The sequence below is a fragment of the Narcine bancroftii genome, chromosome 1 (assembly GCF_036971445.1).
Source record: "Narcine bancroftii isolate sNarBan1 chromosome 1, sNarBan1.hap1, whole genome shotgun sequence".
NCBI lineage: Eukaryota > Metazoa > Chordata > Chondrichthyes > Torpediniformes > Narcinidae > Narcine > Narcine bancroftii.
The window spans coordinates 420,738,768-420,763,771 of record NC_091469.1 but is presented as its reverse complement, the minus strand read 5'-3'; the positions used below and the strand labels follow the sequence as shown (position 1 = coordinate 420,763,771).

At 37.7% G+C, this 25,004-nt stretch overlaps 2 protein-coding genes across 14 annotated transcripts in view; one reads left to right on the top strand and one right to left on the bottom strand.

Annotated features, from left to right (window-relative positions):
- LOC138751600 (juxtaposed with another zinc finger protein 1) overlaps positions 1 to 25,004 on the bottom strand; it is a 228,436-nt gene that overhangs the window by 6,835 nt on the left and 196,597 nt on the right. For 2 of the 4 annotated variants that reach the window (XM_069914115.1, XM_069914114.1), the window contains one exon: positions 15,661 to 15,830. In XM_069914115.1, coding sequence (XP_069770216.1) covers positions 15,661 to 15,830 — 170 coding nt within the window. Of the gene's footprint in view, positions 1 to 15,480; positions 15,557 to 15,660; positions 15,831 to 25,004 lie in introns of all 4 variants that reach the window. The other 2 variants (XM_069914116.1, XM_069914118.1) reach the window with 2 other exon arrangements.
- The window catches only part of LOC138751597 (tax1-binding protein 1 homolog), a 244,849-nt gene that overhangs the window by 197,246 nt on the left and 22,599 nt on the right, over positions 1 to 25,004 (top strand). For 5 of the 10 annotated variants that reach the window (XM_069914095.1, XM_069914096.1, XM_069914098.1 and 2 more), the window contains one exon: positions 14,495 to 14,552. The exons of 1 other annotated variant lie outside the window; for it this stretch is intronic. In XM_069914095.1, the coding sequence (XP_069770196.1) occupies positions 14,495 to 14,552 (58 nt within the window). Of the gene's footprint in view, positions 1 to 14,494; positions 14,619 to 15,683; positions 15,702 to 23,958; positions 24,135 to 25,004 lie in introns of those variants that run through there. 4 more of the 10 variants (XM_069914105.1, XM_069914103.1, XM_069914102.1 and 1 more) reach the window with 4 other exon arrangements.

Below are 25,004 nucleotides of genomic sequence, written 5' to 3'. Positions count from 1 at the left end.
ATCTTTTGATTAACATTGTATCTGTAATCACATATTCAAGGTTACTTCCCTCTGGTAAACTCAAATTGCTTCCTAATTTATCTTTCAAGTAGGATCTCAGTTGGTAATATGCCAGCACTGTATCTCCAGTTATATTGTACTTATCTCTCATTTGTTCAAAGGATAAGAATCTATTTCCTGAAAAACAATTTTCTATTCTTTTAATTCCTTTTTTTCCCCATTTTCTAAAGGAAAGGTTGTCTATTGTAAAAGGGAGTAGCTTATTTTGCGTCAATATTAGTTTTGGTAATTTATATTTTGTTTTATTTCTTTCTACATGAATCTTCTTCCATATATTGAGGAGATGGTGTAATACTGGAGAAATTCTATGTTGTACCAATTTTTCGTCCCATTTATATAATATGTGTTCAGGTATCTTTTCCCCTATTTTATCTAATTCTAATCTCGTCCAGTCTGGTTTTTCCCTTGTTTGATAAAAATCTGATAGGTACCTTAATTGTGCGGCTCTATAATAATTTTTCAAGTTTGGCAATTGTAAGCCTCCTTGTTTATACCATTCTGTTAATTTATCTAGTGCTATCCTCGGTTTCCCCCTCTCCATAAAAATTTCCTTATTATTTTCTTTAACTCTTTGAAGAATTTTTCTGTCAGTTGTATTGGCAATGCCTGAAATAAGTACAGTATCCTTGGAAAAATGTTCATTTTAATACAGTTTATCCTTCCTATCAGTGTTAGTGGTAGCTCTTTCCAATGCTCTAAATCGTCCTGTAATTTTTTCATTAGTGGATTGTAATTGAGTTTATATAATTGGCCTAGATTTTTGTTTATTTGTACATCTAGGTATCTTATTGCCTGCATTTGCCATCTGAATGGGGATTCCTTCTTAAATTTTGAGAAATCCGCGTTATTCATAGGCATTGCTTCACTTTTATTTACGTTTATCTTGTATCCCGACACTTCTCCATATTCCTTCAATTTCTTATATAGTTCTTTTATTGATAGTTCTGGTTCTGTTAAGTACACTATCACATCATCCGCAAATAGACTGATTTTATATTCCCTGTCTTTTATTTTTATTCCTTTTATATTATTATCTATTCTTATCGATTCTGCTAGTGGTTCTATAGCTAGCGCAAACAATAATGGTGATAGTGGGCATCCCTGCCGCGTTGACCTGCTTAAGTTAAATTGCTTTGATACATGTCCATTTACTGTCACTTTCGCTAACGGTCCCTTATATAATGCTTTAATCCAATTAATATACTTCTCCGGTAAACTGAATTTTTGCAATACTTTGAACAAATAATTCCATTCTACTCTTTCGAAGGCCTTCTCTGCATCTAAAGCAACTGCTACTGCAGGTGCTTTATTTCCTTCTACTGCATGAATTAAGTTAATAAATTTACAAATATTGTCTGTTGTGCGTCTTTTTTTGATAAATCCAGTTTGGTCTAAATTTACCATTTTCGGTATCTGTTCTGCTAACCTGTTTGCTAATAGTTTAGCTATTATCTTATAATCTGTGTTTAGCAAAGATATTGGTCTATATGACGCTGGTGAGAGTGGATCTTTCCCTTGTTTTAGTATCACTGTAATTATTGCTGTTTTACATGAATCTGGTAAGTTTTGTGTCTCATCAATCTGGTTGATTACATCCAGGAGGGGCGGTATTAATAGGTCTTTAAATGTTTTGTAGAATTCTATTGGGAGTCCATCCTCTCCTGGTGTCTTATTATTTGGTAATTTTTTTATTATCTCTTGTATTTCTACTGTTCCAAATGGTTCTGTTAATTTATTTTGTTCCTCTATTTGTAGTTTTGGTAGTTCAATTTTAGTCAAAAATTCATCTATTTTCCCTTCTTTCCCTTCGTTTTCAGTTCGGTATAATTGTTCATAGAATTCTCTGAAGTTTTCCTTAATTTCTTTTGGATTATATGTAATTTGTTTGTCTTTTTTCCTTGTTGCCAATACCATTTTCTTAGTTTGCTCTGTCTTAAGCTGCCATGCTAAGATTTTGTGTGTTTTTTCACCTAGTTCATAATATTTCTGTTTTGTCTTCATTATATTGTTCTCCACCTTATATGTTTGTAATGTTTCATATTTTATTTTTTTATCCGCCAATTCTCTTCTTTTGGTTGTATCTTCCTTTATTGCTAATTTTTTTTCTATGTTTACTATTTCCCTTTCCAACTGCTCTGTTTCCTGATTATAGTCCTTCTTCATCTTGGTTGCATAACTTATTATTTGCCCTCTAATGAATGCTTTCATTGCATCCCATAGTATAAACTTATCTTCCACTGATTCCGTATTTACTTCAAAATACATTTTTAATTGTTTTTCAATAAATTCTCTAAAATCCTGTCTTTTAAGTAGCATGGGGTTTAATCTCCATCTATACATTCTTGGAGGGATGTCCTCTAGCTTTACTGTCAGTATTAAGGGTGAATGGTCCGATAGCATTCTCGCTTTATATTCTGTATTTCTTACTCTATCCTGCATACTAGCTGATAACAAAAATAGGTCTATTCTTGAGTATTTTTTATGTCTAGTCGAGTAGTATGAGTATTCCTTTTCTTTTGGGTTTTGTTTCCTCCATATGTCCACAAGTTTCATTTCTTGCATTGATTTAATTATAAATTTGGTTACTTTGTTCTTCCTGTTAATTTTTTTCCCCGTTTTATCCATATTTGGATCCAAATTCAGATTGAAATCCCCTCCTATTAGTTTGTTCCCTTGCGTATTAGCTACCTTCAAAAAGATATCTTGCATAAACTTTTGATCTTTTTCGTTAGGTGAATATATATTAAGTAGATTCCAAAGCTCCGAATATATCTGACATTTTATCATAACATATCTCCCTGCTGGATCTATTATTTCCTCTTCTATTTTAAATGGCACATTTTTGCTAATTAATATAGCCACTCCTCTTGCTTTTGAATTATACGATGCTGCTGTTACATGTCCTACCCAATCTCTCTTTAATTTCTTGTGCTCCAATTCAGTTAAGTGTGTTTCTTGGACAAATGCTATATCTATTTTTTCCTTTTTCAGTAAATTTAGTAGTTTCTTCCTTTTAATTTGGTTATGTATTCCATTAATATTTAAAGTCATATAGTTCAGCGTAGCCATTTTATATTTTGTTTATCTTCTCTTTCCGTTTTTCCATCATTACCTTTCCTCCTTTTCCATTTCTGTTTTCTTATTTTCAACTCTTTACAAGACAACATTCCTACAACATCCAACATTTTCCTTATTCTCCTATTTCTATCTTCTTTATCCCCAATCTCCCCTTCCCCTCCTGAGTTGTCCTTTATCCTTTGTCGGACAACCACATCTCCCCTCTCCATTTGGATTTGCGAATCCACTCGCAAGCGTCAACTGATTTTGCAGTGACCGCTCTTTTCCCCCACCCAGCCCCCCCCAGAAAAGATTTCACTTTTCATATGTCACAAAGGTCACTCTTTTAATTCCCTCCTTATTCTCTCTATTCCATTACCTTCCCTTATTAATTCTTGTCTATACTATCTATGTTTTCCTCTAATTACAGATACTTTCACGTATGCCCATTGTCTCTATTCACTCTTATACCTCTTTACCCGCATACATATCAATCGTGGTCATTTTTACCCTCATTACCCGTCTTCATCCCTCAGTCTATTTTTGTCTTTACCCACATACATATCAATCGTGATCATTTTTACTCTCATTACCCGTCTTCATCCCTCAGTCTATTTTTGTAATTGTTCTGCAAATTTTCGTGCTTCTTCTGGATCCGAGAACAGTCTGTTTTGTTGTCCTGGAATAAATATTTTCAAGACCGCAGGATGCTTCAGTATAAATTTATACCCTTTCTTCCATAAAATCGCCTTTGCTGTATTGAACTCTTTTCTCTTCTTTAGGAGTTCAAAACTTATATCTGGATAAATGAAGATTTTTTGCCCTTTATACTCCAGTGGTTTGTTGCCCTCTCTTACTTTTTCCATTGTCTTCTCCAGTACCTTTTCTCTTGTAGTATATCTTAGGAATTTTACTACAATAGATCTTGGTTTTTGTTGTGGTTGTGGTTTAGAGGCCAATGCTCTATGTGCCCTTTCTATTTCCATTTCTTGCTGTAGTTCTGGACATCCTAGGGTCTTAGGGATCCACTCTTTTATAAACTCCCTCATATTCTTGCCTTCTTCATCTTCCTTAAGGCCCACTATCTTTATGTTATTTCTTCTGTTATAATTTTCCATTATATCTATTTTTTGAGCTAGTAGTTCTTGTGTCTCTTTAGTTTTTTTTATTAGATTCCTCCAATTTCTTTTTTAAGTCTTCTACCTCCATTTCTGCTGCTACTGCCCGTTCTTCCATCTTGTCCATTTTTTCCCCCATTTCTGTTAAGGTCATATCTATTTTATTCACTTTCTCTTCTGTGTTGTTTATTCTTCTTCTTAAATCATTGAATTCCTGTGTTTGCCATTCTTTAAATGACTCCATGTATCCTCTAACAAGAGCAAGTATATCCTTTACCTTGCCTTTCCCTTCATTTATTTCACTGTATTCTTCCTCTTCTTCTTCCTCTGGGTTGGCCATCTGTTGTTTCTTTGTTGCCCTTTCCTTCTCTTCTTTCTTGTTTCTATTGTCTTCTGTGGTCTCTTCTTGCTGCAGGTGTTCTGCAGCTGTCGTTGCCGGCTGTGGAGATCGACTCCCCAGCTGGTCCCCCCTCCCGTCGGTGTGTTTTTTTCATGCGCATCGCGCATGCGCGAGGAGTTGCGCACTTTTACTCGGCTCTGTGAGCCATTGTTGTAGTTCTTTTTCTACCGACCTGAGGTAGCGGGCTCCTCTCTCCACAGCGGGCCTCTTCGGACAGGTAAGGCCTTCACCTTTTTTCTCCGTTGTCTTCTCTTCCTCTCTTCTTACCGTTGATTTTGATTTTTCTTCTTTTGTCTCCATCTTCTTTCCACCTTTATACTCACTTTTCTTTAACTTTTATTTCTGTGCCTTTGTATTTTCTCTTGTTTTTCCCGACTTTTCTGGAGAGGGCTGGAGTTCTCCGTCCGGCCACTACTCCATCACGTGACTCCTCCCCGCTCTTTGGTCTTGTTGATGTTGAGAGCAAGATTATTGACCTGGCACCACTCAACCAGGTTCCTGACCTCTATTTATCATTTCCAGTTGCTCGGCCAACGATGGTGGCATCGTCAGCAAAGTTATAGATTGAGTGGGAGCCAAACTTGACTGTGAAGTCATGGGTATACAGGGAATAGATCAGGGGACTAAGAATGCAGTCTTGAGGTGCCCCTGTATCGATGGTCAGTGAGACAACAGAGGTGATGTTGCCGAATTGAACTGATTTCGATCTGCTGATGAACAAGTCAAAGATCTAGTCGCAGAGGGATTGACAGAGTCTCGGATCCCTGAGTTTGATTATGTTTTGCTGGTATGCTGGTGTTGAAAGTTCAGCTTAGTCAATGATTTAGGTGTCTCTGTGTTCAAAGTGATCAAATCCAGAGCCAGCGAGATGACATTTGTCGATGATCTGTTGTGAGAATAGATGAATTGAAGTGGGACCAGGTCCACCCTGAGGTAGGAGTTGATTTGCTCCATGATCAACCACTCAATGCACTTCATCAAGTGCCACTGGCTGAGAGTCATTGAGGCAGATCACCTTGCTTTTCTTGGGCATCAGTGTAACCAAAGTCTTTTTGAACTTTAGACGAGCAGAGAGAGGATCAAAATGACTAAAAACTCCAGATAACTTGCCTCCATTTCAGCTGTGAGAAGGCACCATGTTGAGACTAATTAAAAACTCACCTTGTAGTGAAAAGCTTTTCATTTAGAAGTTGATTATTAGTTGGGTAAAATTTGGGTTTCAATGAAACTTACCTTATGGCTTATTGTTTAAAAATGACCAGTTATCTGGCATAGGCCTGGCCCAGACCATTTTGGATAATCGGAATTATACTATACTGCATTAAGAGATGCCATGTGCATAAGCAAACATGGGTCCATGTTTCAATAGCGAAGCTGAGGAATCATCTGATTAAGGTGATAATAGATTTTATGGGTGAACATGGAGAAGCCTTTTCTCTTGGAAAATAACATAAAGAAGGGATATTAATGCTACTTCGAGATTGCAACACTACTTTGAAAAGAGCAAATTCTTCTGCTGTCTACCCTGAACCGATCATTCAACCAATGTCTTGGAAAACTGAATTCATGGCTGCTTATTTTACCACAGCTCAGGTCATTACAAATTTTAAATTTTCTGTCTACTTCCAAAATACTTCATTAGCCATATAAACACTTTGGAGATCCTGTGGTCATGAAAAAGCGCTCGGTCTGTAAAGATGTCAAATAGCAGTCAATTTGCATATTCTTTGGACATTTCAATAATGCAGATAGTTTAGAATGGACAAGTGTGTTCTCTAATTGGATTAGATTGTCGGAATCTTGCCTACAACGTTGGATGTTGCTGATTCTTATGCCTGCATCATTACCCTTCTCCATTTTATCAAGATCATTCCCGGTCTGGTTGCTCACATACTAGGAGTGAATTTCTGATGAGGGCTGTGAGAGTCCAGAAGCAGACCAGGAATTATGGAGCAATTAAGCAAAGACTAGCCATCAAACAAAGTGCAGACAGGATATCGCAAATTACAGGGATTTTTTTTTTGTTAGAGGAACCGTTCTCAATGTTTTGGTGGTCTCCGAGGAAATCATCTTTCTGAAAGAAGGCTGTGGACTGTTTGCTTCCTGAACAAAGAATTATACTTTTATAAGCTCCAACATTTCAGTATCTCTTCAGCCTCAACCATTACTGTATATTCAATCAGTCCAGAACACTTAACTGAACTTTCATAATTCTCGTAAACCACAGGATGCAATCACAAAGGATTCCAAAAGCTTTTCATACTTTTTACGATCTTCTATTGTTTGGCTTTTAATTTGTAATGCTGCAGAGATAGTTTTGATATTTTTTTAATCTCTGCAATATGTTTCTTTTAATGTCCCGTGAAGCTAAGTATCACTGTGGCAGTAATTTAGGTCTTTAACAAGTTTACAAAGTGGGCTTCGTGATGGCTCTGAATGGAGGCTTAATATCAAGCAACTAGTTTGCTGTCGGGATGGTCCTCGCTTGAGTTAGTGATGAGGGCAGATAGCCTCCATTTTCAGTTGAAGTATCAGCTAAGACTCGTGTTTGTGGTCCCTTAGTCTTGCATCCACCCACGGAATGGAGATGGGGTCAGGCAAGATCGGTGCAATGGTCGGAGCTGGTAACGTGTCATGAAATTCGATGTTTTGCGGCAGCACTATAGTGCAAAAATTCTTATTATTATTATTACCATCTTACAACATTACTATAAAAAAAGTTAAAATAATAGTTCACTTAAAGTGAGGCAGTGTTGTGGTTCGTTGATTATTCGGGAATCTGATGGCAGTGGGGAAGAAGCTGTCCTTGTGCCGTTGAGTCCTCATCTAGGCTCCTGTACTTTTTCCCCAATGGTAGTAGAGTGAAGAGGGCGTGGCCGAGGTGGGGGTCTTTGAGGATAGAGGCTGCTTTTTTAAGACATTGCCTCATATAGATGTCCTCGATGGAGTGAGGTCTGGTGCCTAATGTTGTCAGAGGAGTAAGCACAGGAACTGGGTGTTTGGGGGGGGGCGTGGCAAGATGGGGTAAGGATCAGACGTGCCTTCCAGTCCTCTCCTGACTCTATCTTATTGTTTAAAATTCTTTAAAAGTTAAAATTCTTTAAAAGTTTAGATAATTTCAGTGCTGTTAATTTAACTTATGATAGTACAATTGGTGAAAAAGAGCAAAAAAAAAAACGACAACAGATCATCAAAAAACTACATTTTCCAAAAGTTCAAGTTTTGGAGCCTACCTGCAGGAAAGACACCGGGACTCAGCGTGAAATGGATCCCAGGAGAGAGGTACAGTGTTCGGATGTAGAGCTCTATGTTACATCGGTAGAGCCCCCTAAAGAGGGCACTAAACAGCCTTTAGAACAAAGAGTTACTCAAAGGCATTTGTCAACTGTAGAGGTGGCACTGCAAACTGCACCTCTTGAGATAGAAGAACCTATACAACTTGATGTACTGGGAGAACTTAATACATTATGGACTGGGGAAAACCCCAGCCAGTGTCCTCCAGTCACTGCTGGAGAGGCTGTGGCTGGGGTTTCCACATGCAGTCATACTACAAGGAAGGCAACCAGAATGAAGGAAGGAACAGAAGATCCTTTGGTTATGCAGAAGAAGCAGGAATCTATTGAGCCAAAATCTCTTCCAACTGAAAAGATTTTTGTGAATCTTGAATCTAAATTATCTTATACAATGCAGGGATTATCCAAGATTATGACTGAACTTGGTACTAGGTTTAATACTCTGGTGAAAATACACTCTCAACAGATGGCTGAGTTTGGAGCTTTTAAGTTGAAGTGAGAGATAAATTTAATTCGTGTGAAGAAGATATAGACGAAATACGGGATCAAGCTTTTGATGTGACCAAAAAGGTCGAAGACTTACAAACTCAAAATAAAAATTTGGTGAAAAAGATTGATTATTTGGAAAACCAATGCAGACGGAACAATATAAAGATTATTGGTTTGCCGGAAGGTATGGAGGGACCAGACAGAAGAAAATTTTTTACTGAATGGATTCCGCAGGTGCTGGGTCAAGAACATTTCCCAGAAGGTATAATTCTGGAACGTGCTCACAGAGCCTTGCGTAGAAGACCTATTTCAGGTCAATGTCCAAGACCTGTTTTGATTCGTTGCTTGAATTATTACGACAGAGAAATAATTTTACGAGTGGCTATTAGAAATGCACAACAGAGAAAATCACCCATGATGATTGAAAATAATCGAGTTTTCTTCTATGCGGATTTGAGTCAAGAAGTTATGTTCCAATGACGGGAATTCAATCCTGCTAAAGAGTTGTTGTGGAAGAAAGAGTTGTTGTGGAAGCTATTTTGAAGGTTTTTCACGATGGTTACCAGCCAAAGTTCTTTGATTCTCCAAAGGAAGCTATAGCATTTGCTCAAGAGCTGCCAATTACTCAGTTTCAACAGAGACGTAGTCCGCCGCGATCTCTAAGGAGACAAGAGATGGAAGAAAAGAGCCGTGCTCCAAGAAGGAATGGTTGTAATGGTGAGTCGGCAGTTGGAGCTGATTAAAAGAAGAGTTGTCCTTTTTTTTCTAATGTTTTTTTTTAAAAAACAAAGGGATATTAAATAATGATGATGTTAGTTTAAGATGAAGTGAGAGTTGGGGGAGAGAACTGGATAGGCACTATTTCCTGAAAGTCATCTGCTACGTGTGAGTTATCTCACACCCACTTTTTTTTGGGAGTTACCGCATTGCGCGGTTTAGATGGGAGGGGGTATTTTTAACCTCTTACCCGGTTTTTTTCCCTTTTTTTGTATTATTAGATTAAAGAGTGAAGAGGTTTTTTTTTGTTTAAATATTAAAAAAAAGCATAAGAAAGTATTTGATTGTTTAAAAAACTAAAAATTGACGTGGTTTTTTTGTAAAGTTTATTCAGTAGATAAGGAATATCTGAAATTTAAATGTGAATGGGATGGATAAGTTTTTTTTATTTTTTCTTTAACTTTAAGGTGAAAGGAGTGGTAATTCTGCTGTATATTATTTTTGCTATTTTAGTTATAGAACGAAGGGAATGATGGTGAAAGTTATAAATTGAATTGTACAATTCTTAATGAGGCTTGAATTTTGTGGTTTATGCTCCATTTGTTGAAGATATAGATTTCGTTGTAGATGTGTTTTTATTATTTGGATATCTGAATTTTAACGTAATGATTGGGGATATTTAAATGTGGTATTGGAGCTTTTATTGGATAACTATTCAAGAGTAAAAGGGAAAAATGGTGGAAGAGTACTAAAATTGAATTGTACAATGCTTAATGAGGTTTGAATTTTGTTTTAAGATGGTGGTTTATGTGACTAATATGATGATGGATGTGAAGTTAGTTGATATTTGGTGAAGGTTTATCTCTATAGAGAAAGTTTTTTTTCATCTTTTTTTTCATGCTACAATTTTTTTTAAGAATTGATTATTGTTTAAGAATTTTTGGTAGATAATGTTTCTAACTTTACTAATTTTTTATATTAAGTTTGAGTTAAATATATGTTTTATCTTAACTCCGTTTGTTAAATATATGCATTTAAGTTTGATTTAAATATGTTTTTTAAGTCTGATATCTTAGTATTAATTACTTTTCTTTTTGTTAGTATTTTAATCGGTTATGTTTTTGTTTTTTGTAAGTGGGTTTTTTTTCTCACATATTATTAACTTTATTAATTCTTCACTCTTTATTTTGGGGACTAATTTGAGTTGGGTTATTAATGTGTAATAATTATTGGGGAGGGTATAGTTTATTTAGATTACTGATACTGTATTGTAATTTTATTATTTTATTCTTAATTTTTTTTTAATGTAATCCTATATGTTATTCATGTTATAAATTCTTAAACAAAGTTTAAAAAAAAGGAGGATATCCTGAAACAATCAAAATCCTCAGTTATCCATCATTTTATTTCAGAACTGAACTGATGTCACAGGTTGAAAAAAAAATTGGAATTTTGCAAAAACCTCTGAGTAGAATTTTGAGTTTTTGGTGTTGGATTTATCTTATTTTGTTCTGGTTGTTTTTGGTGAGAATTAAACATTATTTCATACTTAAAAAAAAAGAACTGGATGTTTTAAAGGATTTCAACACTTTTTCAGTTTTTATACACAACTGCCTAAAATGACCAAGCATAATAATGTCTTGTTTCTTGGCAAGAACAAAGTAGCTTTATACATATATAAACCTCAACTAAAGTTATTCTGAATGTTCATGCAAAGCAAAATAAAAATTTTAATAGGGATGGTATAATTATCATATCACTGAGGCATATAGCATTTGCCTTGCAAATTTAATTTAGAACAACATCCTAGGGTGTCATAAAACAGTGCAAGGCAATAAGTTAGAAGGAAACGTTAGATGAAGGTTATCAAAATCTTCACAGCATTACATAGTTCTCAAAACTTGAACATCAAAGATTCATGAGTCACTGGGAGTCTCAGTTTTGAAATAGTTCAGTATACAAGTTCAGAAAAATGTAGATTTTCTCACCATCACCAATCTCCAGGGTAATTGTGATCTTTAAAAACAGCAGGAAGTACAAGTGTGCCAGGCAACAAAACAGCATCCAGAGACAGAGCTAAGATCAAATCAAAACTCTGCAGTCCTCCCATATCCATTTGTGAATAGTGTGGGAATCAAACTGTTAATCATTCTCATGAACATCCAGGTCCTCTGTGATTGTGGAGATGAGCTGCAGTGAATGTAGAAGCTTTGCAAACCTTCTTTAACCATGATCCAGCCTGGCCTTTTTCTGAGATCCTCACCATTTTAGAAGCCAGCCACTGGACAATTCAATTCACTCCAAATGATACAGGCGACCCCATATTACAGCCATTATGCCCATATGGAAATCAAACATTACTACCTAATAATTCAATATATGGAACACAATTCTGACTTATGGAATTTATATGGGACTGAAAGAAACAAAAAAAATTGCTAGTTTTTATTTTTAGTCACTGTGTATGATAGGACAAAATTTGTATAAGATGACATTGTCGATTAATCACAGCCAATTCCTTTCACTAGATCACCATACTTTTACATATTACTACCTTTCTCTCATGAACCCCAATTCTCAAATCCATCCCATTTCCTGATACCCCCACTTCTTGAAACCTTTCCTGAGCTTTGACCTTCAGAGAAAAAGCCTTGCAGATAAAGAGTATGGCAGCACAGCATTCTGACACATCACTTTGACGTGATAGAACAGGAGGGATGAAAGGGGATGAGTGGCATTGCTCCTCAGGGAAAATATCACAGCTGTCCTCAGGCAGGACACACCAGAGGGCTCAGCTACTGAGGCTATATGGGTGGAGCTGAGGAATGTGAAACGTTTGACCACATTCATGGGGTTGTATTATAGACTGCCAATACGCAATGAGAATTGGAAGAGCAAATCTGTAGAGAGATAGCAGACAGCTGCAGGAAACATAAGGTTGTAATAGTAGGAGATTTTAACTTTCTGCATTTTGAATGGGACTCCCACACTGTTAAAGGGCTGGATGTGTTAGAGATTGTCAAATGTGTTCAGAAATGTTTTCTAAATCAATATATTGAGGTACCAACTAGAGAGAGTGTAATATTGGATCTCTTATTAGGGAACAAGACAGGACACGTGACAGAGGTATATGTAGGGGAACATTTTGGATCTAGTGATCACAATGTCATTAGTTTCAAGTTAATTATGGAGAAGGATAGGACTGGGCCTCGGGTTGAGATTATAAATTGGAGAAAGACTAATTCTGAGGAAATGAAAAAGGATCTAGAATGTATGAATTTGGATAAGTTGTTTTTAGGCAAGGATGTATGAGCTAAAGTGGAGGACCTTCAAAGTTGAAATTTTGAGAGTACAGAGTTTTTTATGTTCCTGTCAGAATTAAAGACAAGGTTAGAAGGCATAGGGAACCTTGGCTTTCAAGGGATATTGGGGATTTAGTTCAGAAGAGTGGTGTATAGCAGATATGGGGAACATGGAGCAAATGAAGTACACTAGGAGTTTAAAAAATGCAATAAAACCTCAGGAAAGAAATCAGGAAGGCTAAAAGAAGACATGAGGTTGCTTTGGCCGACGATGTGAAGGAAAATCCTAAGGGTTTCTACAGGTATATTAAGAGCAAAAGGATAGTAAGGGACAAAATAGGTCCCCTTGAAGATCAGAGTGGTCAGCTTTGTATGGAGCCAAAAGAGATGGGGGAGATCTTTTTTCCCCAACAGTATTCACTCAGGAAAATGGCAGAGTTGTGCAAAGTAAGGAAAACAAGCAGTGAAGTAATTGAACCTATACAGATTAAAGAGGAGGAAGTGCTTGCTGTCTTTAAATAAATAAGGGTGGATAAATTCCCAGGGCCTGACAAGATATTCCCATGTACCTTGAGGGAGACTAGTATAGAATTTGCAGGGGCCCTGGCAGAAATATTTAAAATGTTCTTAGCCGCGGGTGTGGTGCCAGAGGATTTGAGGGCAGCTCGCGTTGTTCCGTTGTTTAAAAAAGTTCCAAAAGTAACCCTGGAAATGATAAGTCAGTGAGCCTGACATCAGTTGTAGATAAATTATTTGAAAGTGTTTTAAGAGATCGGATACACAATTATTTTGACAGCCATGGACTGATTAGGGATAGTCAACATGGCTTTATGCGTGGTAGATCACGTTTAACCAATCTTATAAACTTTTTTGAGGAAGTTATCAGGAAAGTTGATGAAGGAAAGGCTATGGATGTTGTCTACATGGACCTTTGTAAGGCCTTTAACAAGGTCCCACATGGGAGGTTAGTCAGGAAGGATCAGACGCTAGGTGGGGTACTGAATTGGATTTGACATTGGCTAATACAGGAGAAGCCAGAGAGTAGTGTTGGATGATTGCTTCTCAGACTGGAGGCCTGTGACTAGTGGTGTGCCTCAGGGATCGGTGCTGGGACCATTGTTGTTTGTCATCTATATCAACGATCTGGATGATAATTTAGTAAATTGGATCAATGAGTTTGCAGATGACACTAAGAGTGGAAGCATTGTGGACAGCAAAGAATATTTTTAGGGCTTGCAGAGGGATCTGGATCAGCTGGAAATATGGGCTGAAAAATGGTAGTTGGAATTGAATGCAGACAAGTGTGAGGTGTTGCATTTTGGAAGGACAAACCAACAAAGGACGTACACAGTAAATGGTGGGGCACTGAGGAGTGTTGTAGAACAGATGGATCTGGGAATACAGATACACAATTCCCTGAAAGTGACATCATAGGTGGATAGGATTTCTAAAGAGAGCTTTTGGCATATTGGCCTTCATAAATAAGAGCACTGAGTATAAGTGTTGGGATGTTATGTTAAAGTTATATAAGAAATTGGTGAGGCCAAATTTGGAGTATTGTGTGCAGTTTTGGTCACCTAACTACTGGAAATAAATCAGTAAGATAGAGAGTGCAGAGAAGATTCACTAGATTTCAGGAAATGAGTTACAGAGAAAGGTTAAACAGGTCAGGATTTTATTCCCTGGAGCATATAAGAATGGGGGGAGATTTGATAAAGGTATTTTAAAATTATGAGGGGATAGACAGATTAAATGTAGATAGGCTTTTTCCACTGAGGGTGGGTGAGATATAAAACAGAGGACATGGGTTGAAAGTAAAAATGGAAAAGTTTAGAGGGAATTTCTTCACAATGGGAGTGTGGAACGAGCTGCCAACAGAAGTGGTGAATGCAGGCTCAATTTTAACAATTTTAAGAAGAATTTGGACACGTATGGAGGGCTATGGACTTTGGTGCAGGTCAGTGGAACTAGGCAAAAAAAAATGGTTTAGCAGACTAGAAGGGCCAAAGGGGCCTGTTTCTGTGCTATAATGTTCCATGGTTTTCTTCTCATCCTCAGACTGAAGAAGGAGGGGCAAAGGAAGGACTCTGCTGTGACTGCCAAACCAATCAACAAGGTGATCTTGTATCAAATTCTTATCGCCCACAATATTAAGTGACTAAAAATCAAAATTGAAAATGTTTTTGATGCTTTTGCATAAGCCTTGTCCATCTCAAGTTTCAGCTGTTAAATTATTTCAGTAGGACACTTTGTCATTCTTGATAAAATGGCTCACAGCAGAGAAAAACATCCCATAAAAACACATCTCTGCTCATATCTTGGGAAAGGGGGTATGCTGAACAGACAATTGGAACAGTTCCCTTCCGTAACACCATGTGACTGCGTCAAGAAATGGCTGAGAGCAATAATCATAGGACCAGACAACACTGCAGCTGCTGTACTGAAACTCTGTGCTCCAAACCAGCTCCACCTCTAATCAAGTTTCTGTACAGTTGCAGTTTACAACAATGCAGAAAAATGCACAGGTATTTCCTGATCATAAAAAGCAGGACAAATCCAAACCAACTCACAACTGTGTAATCTGTCAAATCACATCAGCAAAACAATGGAAACTGAAACTGACTATGGTATCAAGCAGAACTGACTCATCAATAACCTAATTATCAATGCTTTGCTTGGGTTTCTCAATGATTACTTTCTTCCAATTCTATACCAATTGAATACATTATAAAAATAACCCTAAGTGCAACGTGGTTGAAACTCAAATAACTTCACTGCGTTGTGTAAAACCTCTGATTTTGCATAAATCTAATATATAGGTATTTGTGCACGCACGTCTGTATGTTGGTCTGTTCTCCATGCAAATCAATGTAGAGCATTCTAGAAATGTCCAAGGAGGTTCAGGAGGGGTAACATTTGATGCTGAATGTCATGACCACATTGAATATAACCTTTAAGATCATATGTAGTAAAAAAAATTGAACTTGCACCTCAGTTAGTTACAGGACTGTGAATCTGAAAAAAATATATTTATGCAGAATTACCAAGAAGTTTTTTGGGTATTTTGTTTCAGCCATGTAGTCTTAGTGTTTTATTTCTTGGGCAACGTGGGGTATCCTGCTAGTAAAAAATAAGGACACTTTTTGAGTTACAATGCACAATCTATTGATGTTGTAGTCCTAGTTCAACAATTATTTATCTCGATTTGCTACCATCCAACATACCTTGTATCTCTTCTTACATCCAGGAACAGGACAGGCAAAAGGCTTTTCTTCTCCTCCATTCATGCACATGGAGCTCAGAATAGCTTCTGAACTAATTGCACTTTCTGTGGTCCAAGACTCATCGCTGTCTGATTCTTCATAGTCTACCTCTTCTTCATCATATTCACTACCTAAGAGAGAGAGACCAAATAAGGTGACTCATTAAAAAAAACAAAAAGGAAAATGCTGCTTTTGTAAATGTCCAGTCCTCAAAGGTCCGATCTTTCCAGTGAACCTGCTGCAATTACTCACTAATGGGACCCACCAGTTACATTGGGTCCATACTGTGTGCTGAAGATTCCATATATGACTGAGCTTATGCCGCCTCTCAAATAGAACCACTCTTGTAATATAGATAGTGGAGTAGGAAACACCAGATATTGGAGCTTAAGTCCAAGGTCTACTTTGGGTACCAGGCAACTAGCTGATCCAGCAAGGAGGGAGACGGAAGATCATAAACCAAAAAGAACTCCATAATTTATCTTGTACATATTACTCCTTATGGAATAGCATCTTCAACGTCTAGCCAATTTTTTTTGATAAACTTGCCCTCTGCTCCACTGTCCTACTGAAAAATCTTGTCTGCACACAGAACATCCTCAACCTAAATCAGTTAAATAAACCGTGCAAAATTCTTCCTTCTTTGAGGCAAAGACCTTGCTTATGGGTTAATGACAATTAGAAATTTATGACTGGAATTTGGTTTATCTATTAATTTTAATGCCTTAAACTTTTCTAGTTTTATTTACTTGTTGCTTACTGATTCTGGAGAGTTTACCTAGTGTGGTTCCCCTATTCCTATAAAATCGAGTCAGCCTCGTATCAGAACTGAAATTTGTCTGCTATCACTTTCACCAAAAATTCTAACACACGGGCAAGTCTCCGAGTGCAATCAGAGATTTGAATACAAAATGAAAAATTGGTTTTGTGATATCAATAGCACAGAATAAACGCTTTTGTACAGAAAGAGATTCCTCTGTCCATCAAGTCCATTCTAACCTCTTTGCCTATCTGCATTAAGTACATTTGCCTGCATTATGTCCATATTCTTCCATTCTGCTCAACTGCCTGTCAAAATGTCTCTTAAATGTTATGATTGTATGTGATTCCACCACCTCCTCTGGGACAACATTCCAGATGAAAAAAAATCACTCAAATCACCTTTAAAACTTCTTCCTCACATCTTAAACCTGCCTTATTTTTGGTACCTATATCATGGTGAAAATATTGTGACTCTATACCCCTTTCATAATATTACATGCTTCAATCAGGTTACCTCTACACCTATGCTTTAAGGAAAATGTCCAATCTCTCCACCTAACTGAAGTCATCCATTCCAGGGAACATCCTGGCAAATCTCCTCTGCTCTATCTCCAGCACAAGTACATCTTTCCCAAAAATGTGGCAATTAGAACTGCACACAATACTCCAATCCAGCCTAGCCATTTTCAAACAAGTTTCATTTCCAGTGGGTGGAGTTATGCAGATAGATAGAACATAGTATACTACAGCACAACACAGGCCTTTCGGCTCTCGATGTTGTGCTGACCCACATATTCCTTAAAAAAAACCAAAACCATGCCTACCTTATAACCTTTTATTTTTCTTCCATCCATGTGCCTATCTAAGAGTCTCTTAAATGCCCCTAATGTTTCAGCCTTCACCACCATCCCTGGCAAGGCATTCCAGGTACCCACAAAACTTACACCTGGTGTCTCCCCTAAACTTTCTTCCCTTCATTTTGTACACAAGTCCTCTGGTGTTTGCTATTTCTGCCCTGGGGGAAAAGGCGTATTTATGCCTCTCATAATTTTGTAGACCTCTATTAAGTCTCCTCTCATCCTTCTATGCTCCAAAAAGAAAAAAATCCCAGCTCTACTAACCTTGGCTCATAAGACTTGTTTTCCCATCCAGGCAACATCCTGGTAAATCTCCTCTGCACCCTTGCCATTAGCGACCACCTCGATCCTACAATGAGGTGAACAGAACTGAATATTCCAAGTGTGGTCTTACCAGAGATTTGTAGAATTGCAACATGACGTCTTGACTCTTGAACTGTATCCCCCTATTAATAAAGCCCAACATCTCATAGGGTTTCTAAACTATCCCATCAACCTGTGCGGTGACCTTGAAGGATGTATATATTTGGATCCAAAGGTCGTTTTGTTAAGTAACCAATCATTAACCCTGTACTCAGCCTTCTGTTTTGTTCTTACCTCACATTTATCCGGAATGAACTCCATCTGCCACTTTTCCACCCAACTCTGTATCCTGCTATATCCTTTTGTAACCTACAACAACCTTTAGAACCATCCACAACTCCTCCAACTTTCGTATCATCCGCAAGCTTACTGATCCATCCTTCTCCCTCTTCATCAAAGTCATTTATAAAAATCACAAAGAGGAGGAGTCCCAGAACAGGTCCTTGTGGCACTCCACTAGTCACTGACCTCCAGGCAGAATACTTTCCTTCCACTACTACTCTCTGCTTTCTATATGGAAGTCAATTTTTTATCCACACAGCCAAGATTCCATAGATCCCATGCCTCATGACTTTCTGAATGAGTCTGTCATGAGGGACCTTGTCAAATGCCTTACTAAAATTCATATAGACCATATCTACTGCCCTACCCTCATCAAATTCTTTTGTTACTTCTTCAAAAAAACTTCCCTTCACAAAGCCATGCTGACTATCCTTGAGTAGACTGTACTTCTCCAAATGCTCACAGATCCTATCTTTAAGAATCCTCTCCAATAGTTTGCACACCTGAAATGGTCCACTGATTAGTATCAAGAGGGCACAAAATAAGCTGGTCTCCTCTATCTGAGAACCCACACCCTCTGAGAATGTCAATTAGTGCCACACTCCATCCCCAAATCTCTATCCCTGCCACACAAGTTTCTATACAAGCTAAACCAACATACAAGGCATCCATCAACATAAATGCCACCTGAATGTCTCAATCCAAACTTGGAAGCAATGGGCACATCTCCGTCAAAGGCCATGGTCATCCAGAGGTCCAAAAATAATCTCAATCCATTTCAATGCAGCATGACTGATAAAGACTGTCCTGAAAACCAAACAACAGAGAGGGTTAACTCCATCAAGAAAAATCTATGCTATGGTATTACCAAGGAAGTTAAACTAGCTATTTCTCAAGTGGTAACTTTTGGAACCAAAACATTGCATGTTATACACCATGCCAGATGTTCCAAACTTTTCCATCCAGAGGGTCAACTATAAATCAGTAGATAATCATCCCCAGGTGAACTGCAGCAGATTTTCTATTTTGTTTTAAACTCTGCCAACAATGGGCTCCAAGCCCCTGGAATGAAGTCATTGGCTGTGCCCTTGAGGCTACGATTTTACAATTAATGCGACAAGATCCACAACCTCTTGATGTCTCTGAAGGGAATCTCTTTTGCTTTCGCGCTTTAGTAATGATGCCATAAGACATTGGAGTGGAATTAGGCCTTTCGGCCCATCAAGTCTACCCTGCCATTTCATCATGACTAATTTACTACCCTTTTTAGTCCAATTCTCTTGCTTTCTCCCTATAACCCTTGATTCCCTTTCTAATCAAGTACTTATCTACTTCTTATCTCTGCCTTAAAAGTACCCAATGACTTGGCCTCCATAGCCATCTGTGGCAACAAATTCCATTAATTCACCATCCTCTGGGTAAAGAAATTCCTTCTTGTCCCTTTTCTAAAAGGATATTTTTGTGTTGAGATTCCCCTGCCATAGGAAATATCCTCTCCACATCCTCTCTATTCAGTCTTTTTAGTATTCAATAGGTATCAATGAGATTTCACTCTTTCCCCCCCGCCTCCCCCCCTCCCAGCGAGTACAATCCTAGAGCCATAAACATTCTTCATATGATAACCCTTTCATTCCAGGGATCATTCTAATGAACCTCCTCCTCTTCCCTTTCTCTAATTTCAACACATCCTTCTTTCGATAAGGAGATCAAAACTGCTTCCAATACTCTAAGTTCTGGAACTCGGCAACTACTTGTTTGGCTTCACAGAGTGAGCAAAGGTAAATGTTTCACTGTATCTAGTGTACATGACAATAAATTGAATATTGAAATTAAAACTCTTCAATACCCAAATTGTGTTGGCAACTAAAGCAGAAAAGATTATTTCATACAATCATCAATTACTAGCGGCAGGAGAACCCAGTTATCCAATCAATCAGCTCATGGAGATGAAAGCAGGCACAATTATAACCATCCAACGGAAATGGTGCAGCAATTGTGGGGACTTGGGGGAGGGGGATTGAGAACAATTCAGACAGTCTGCTTCAATTTCATTCACAGTGGTATTGCCATTTGGGAAGAGGCCATTTGGCCCAATAAGTCTGCTGTAGTGTTTTAACCACATTTTTTCATTCCCTCCTCCCTCTGTGTAAATGTATCCATGCTGTTTGTTTCAATCACCCTTTGGTTTCATAATTTCATATTCAATGTTTGGTACTAGTGTTGTAATAATATACTTTCAACGTCCTTCATATTGACTTGGATTGCCTTAATGCAAAGGGCTTAGATGGATTGGAATTTGTTAAATATGTCCATGAAAATTTTCTCAAACAATATGAAGATGGATTTCCTATTAGGAAATGAGGCAGAGCAAGCAATATGAATGTCATATTGCTTGGGACCAGTGACCACAACTCTATTAGTTTTTTAAAAGTTACGAATTTAGAAGATTGAGGGGTGGGTGGGGGGGGGGGATCTTATAGAAACTTATAAATTTTTTAAGGGTTTAGGCAGACTAAATGCAGGAAGGTTGTTTCCAATGCTGGGAAAAAACCAGAACCAGGGTCCATTGCTTAAAGATAAGGGGGAATTTTTTTAGGACTGAGATGAGGAAAAATTTCTTCTCTCAGAGAGTGGTAAATGTGTGGAATTCTTTGCCACAGGAAGTAGTTGAGGCCGGTTCCCTGTCAATATTTAAGTGCAAGTTAGATTTGGCCCTTGTGGCCAAGGGGATTAGGGGGTATGGGGAGAAGGCAGGAACCAGGTACTGATCAGCCATGATCATAATGAATGGCGGTGTAGGCTTGAAGGGCCAAATGGCCTACTCCTACATCTATTTTCTATGTTTCTAAGATAGGAATAGCCCATAAATTGAAGTTCTAAATTGGGACCAAGGTCATTTTGAAGGCACTTTACATGAACTTACAAAGGTTAATTGGGAGCGGTCATTTGCCAGTAAAGAGGTGTCTGGCAAGTGGGAGGCTTTCAAAGTGAGATGGGGAGAGTTCAAGGACTGCATGTTTCTGTTGGAGTGCAAGGCAAGGTTGACAAGATGTTGAGGCTGTGGTCGGGAAAAAAAGAGGCATATATCAGGCATTAGCAGCTGGAATCAAGCAACTCCCTTGAGGAGTACAAGAAGGAAACTGGAACAAGTAGTCTCTGATCATTTAAAAAAAAACTCATCTGTTTTTTGTCCCAAAGTAGATGTCTTCACATTTGTACACTTTTATATGTCATTTGCAATGCCATCAAGTTTTTTTTTATCATCACAAGAGCTGGGTACATTACATTACTTATCCAAATCATTGATATAGGTTATCAACAGCTGGGGCCTAAACACCAATCCTTGCACCACAACACGAATCATAACCTCCAAATGACCTACTGTATATGCTGGTGAACAACATGGGACTTGAACTTTAAAAATGTCACCCCAAACACCAGGGATCATCTTATATACCAAGTATAAAATCCAAACCTTAACAGTGAAGTCTCAGTGCTCCCCCGCACCAAGTATAAAATCCAAACTTTAACAGTGAAGTCTCAGTGCTCCCCCGCACCAAGTATAAAATCCAAATCTTAACAGCAAAGTCTCAGTGCTCTCCCACCTGGTCTGACTGCCTTTGACTCTGTACAGGCTTTATACTGCCTATTGAAGGAGCTGATAGAGGTTTATTTTAAAATATGCAAATAAGACTTAAACCTTTACAGGGTCATTTGCTTTCAAAATATTGTGACAGCATCACTCCACTGATCAGTGGGATGGCTGGTAAAGGACCACTGGAGCAGAAAGCCTTATATATTGAGTATAGCTCAAACCCTTCATTTTAGGTGGAAATTCAGGGTTGAATTGTCCTATCTGTGTACATACATGGTATTTATTCCTGTTCTTCTATCTATCTATTAACCAACCCTCAATCCCCACCAGTCTATTACTGGGTATTCTATGATCTAATTTAGCTACTTAATATGTGTGGCACATTATTAAAGGCCTCTGAAAGTGCAAATACACCACATCAACTGGTTATTCATCTATTCTGCTAGTTACAAACAAAAAAAAATTGGTTCTTCAAACATAATTTTTCTTTCATAAATTCACATCATTTTTTTTCTACTATCACCCAATACCACCTCAAACTGAAAACCAAGGTAATAGGGCCACATTTGAGGTTACTTCATTTTTCTTGGAAATAATAGGACAAATCTTCTACTAGAAATTCTTGTAGCCTTTAAATTTCCAGACTTTCTAGCCCATTCGGCTGCTGACCATAAACCTATGGATCTTTAGCAGCGCCAATTAAATTTCACTGCGATTTGTCTGAAAACAGCCAATCAAATTAAGCCTGAGAAACACTAGGAAAACAACCAATAAACACAGCATCAGGACATGATGGTTCAGTTGACGTGGCAGTGATCATTCTAACACTGAACTCCTATAGCCACACTAACCAATGAGATTTTGAGTAGTCAGTTGGATGCCTGTTGGCCTGCCTCTCCCAATCATAATCACCTCCAAAACCCTTCCCTTTCTTGCAAACAAAACTCTCTTTTGTCTTTTAGAATGTCTCAATTCGTATCCATCTCCTTTTGCTTTAAATAAAATCCTTTGCTGACCCTCAATTTAAATAGGATGCCACCTGTTGAAATTTTAAGCTGCTTAAAATTTCAACAATTGTTGCTCAGTTGGTTGAAAGCAGGACTTGTACAAAGCTATAGATTCTAAGAGCACCCAATCTCTGCTGCTCTGCACAAGCCACAGGATTGTGAATTAATAATGAATGAAGCCTGACACTAGACTGTTCTATACCCATCAACTGGATATCAGCTCTCAGACAGTGGAAAGTCATCTCCAGAAGCATACTAGTCGCATGGTAAATGGAAAACCAGCTAGCAATCCCAAGATCAGTAAAATAACCTGCTGCAATGTATTAAATTAGTTCTTTTGTAGTTTTTCTACAAACTATTATTCTAATCTAATGTAAACATTAAATAAAAATCATAATCTGTTCCTCACAAAAGAGCAGTGGAAATATTTGCATTGCTTTAACACTAAAGACAGTTTGTGAAGAGGAACAAGCTGTAAAGTACTAGTATTGTTTTAAAATCAAATTAGAGAAGGGCAAAAGCTCCATCATTCTGCATTATGAATAATAATTAGCTATTACCACTCAACTGTGACATAATGTGGGCATCATGAATGACAGTTAGCTGGACTACTGGGAGATGTGCAAGTCTTACTCAAACCCGTACAAGACATCTGTCAGCAAAACAAAAATCTTCCTGACAAGCACCAGAGGTGCTCCAACGTGGCTCAGGCTGGTCTAAGAAGCAATGTGCTGCCAAAGAACAACAACAATCCTTTTAAAGGTAATGTTACAGCATCTTACAGAGTCAATTACTAACTCAACAGGCTGACTCAAACGCAGTTTGTAAAGCTACGTTCTCCTGACCTCTCTCTTCCTAACTTACTGGACAAATGTAATAAAACCAGAAAGTGCTAGAAAAAAATCAGGTTAAGCACCAGCCCTGAACTGAAATAGAATGATCCCTATTTATTTTTCTACAGATGCATCCTGAATACTTGTAATGTTTTCTGTTCTTATTTCAGAGTTCCAGCCATTGAAATTTTTTTCTGATTTTCAAGTGTAAATTTAATTCATAATAAGAGATTTGTATTGGATACCAATAAATTTGCAAAGCATGATAGAATGACACCCCTTTCAGATAAAATTTGAAGATGTAACAATTATTCCCACGGATCAGATAAAATAATCCAAAATATTATTTGCGATCAAAACAACTGCTGGATATTATTAACTTCATTTTGAATGCCCATGTATACTATAAGTGAGAAAAAAGACTCACCTGTGGTTTACAGAGCTTTGATAATGTAGGTCAAAGTAATTAGATGATGCAAAGAAAAAGTGAGACATTTGTCTAGCAGATTAACTAATGGATTTAAGATGGAGTAAATTTTGTCCTTGCTTGACTTTTACAGATGTGCACACCCAGTCGATGGGTCTCGGAATTTAGACTGGATTTCTCTCTCTAATCTGATCTCCAAGCTATCTTTTTTTCACCCAAAGCAGTAAAATTCTGGTACAACAATCAATCAATAGTTGTTGAACCTTTAGCCATTGTTGAAATTAAAATGAAGATCTCGCTGCAACAAAATGTATTTCACTCATATATGTGATGGATCTTTGCATCGACTTAAAAAAATATATACATGCCTTTATCATCCTTTAATAGAAAAATCATATTAATTTCAAAGCTGAGAAAGATTTTTATAATTTCTTACAATAATCTTTTGGGCTTTATAACTTAAACTGGACACATATATAACTTCAATAAATTAATTACCCCTGTAATTCAAATGCTGAAGAGACAAAATTGTTCATGTACTGCATTTTCTATTTCTAGGAATGTCTGGCATGCTTCTTATTAAAAACAAATGTATGAGAAATATTAACTCCAGTTGAAAACAAAATATTTAGCACAATTTTTCAATTTGAAAGGATGTAGCATAAGCAAAACATTGCAAATCCTAAAAATGTGTAATATAACATTTGAAAGAACGCAGTAGGTTAGGCAGCATCTAAAGAGAGTAAAACAAAGTCAACATTTCAAGATGAAATAATTGAAAGATCTAAATTTATCACTTCACCATTCAAAAATGGCAGAGCTACTGGAGCTGTTGTCACAGCAGTGCTGCCACTGGTGGTCCAGGGAGAATGGGGAGCGCTCCTCTGCAGGGTCCATCCGCTTGGTGATAATGACTGATACTAACGCACCCAAGATGGCAGCCCCTGTGGTGGCAGTAGTCTCGAGGGGTTACAGACTCCAGGAAAGCAGCAAACTGGCACAGAGGACCAGAAAAAGGGCAAACCACACCCGTTAAGGAGGAGCATAGGAGACGCCCCTACAGAACGGTGACCAAGGCAGTGGACCAGCAGGTGAAGAACCCACACAGGCTGATGGTGACTTGTGGTCAAAGGACCTATACAGGCTGCAGAAGACTGACTCATGGAAACCAAATATTGG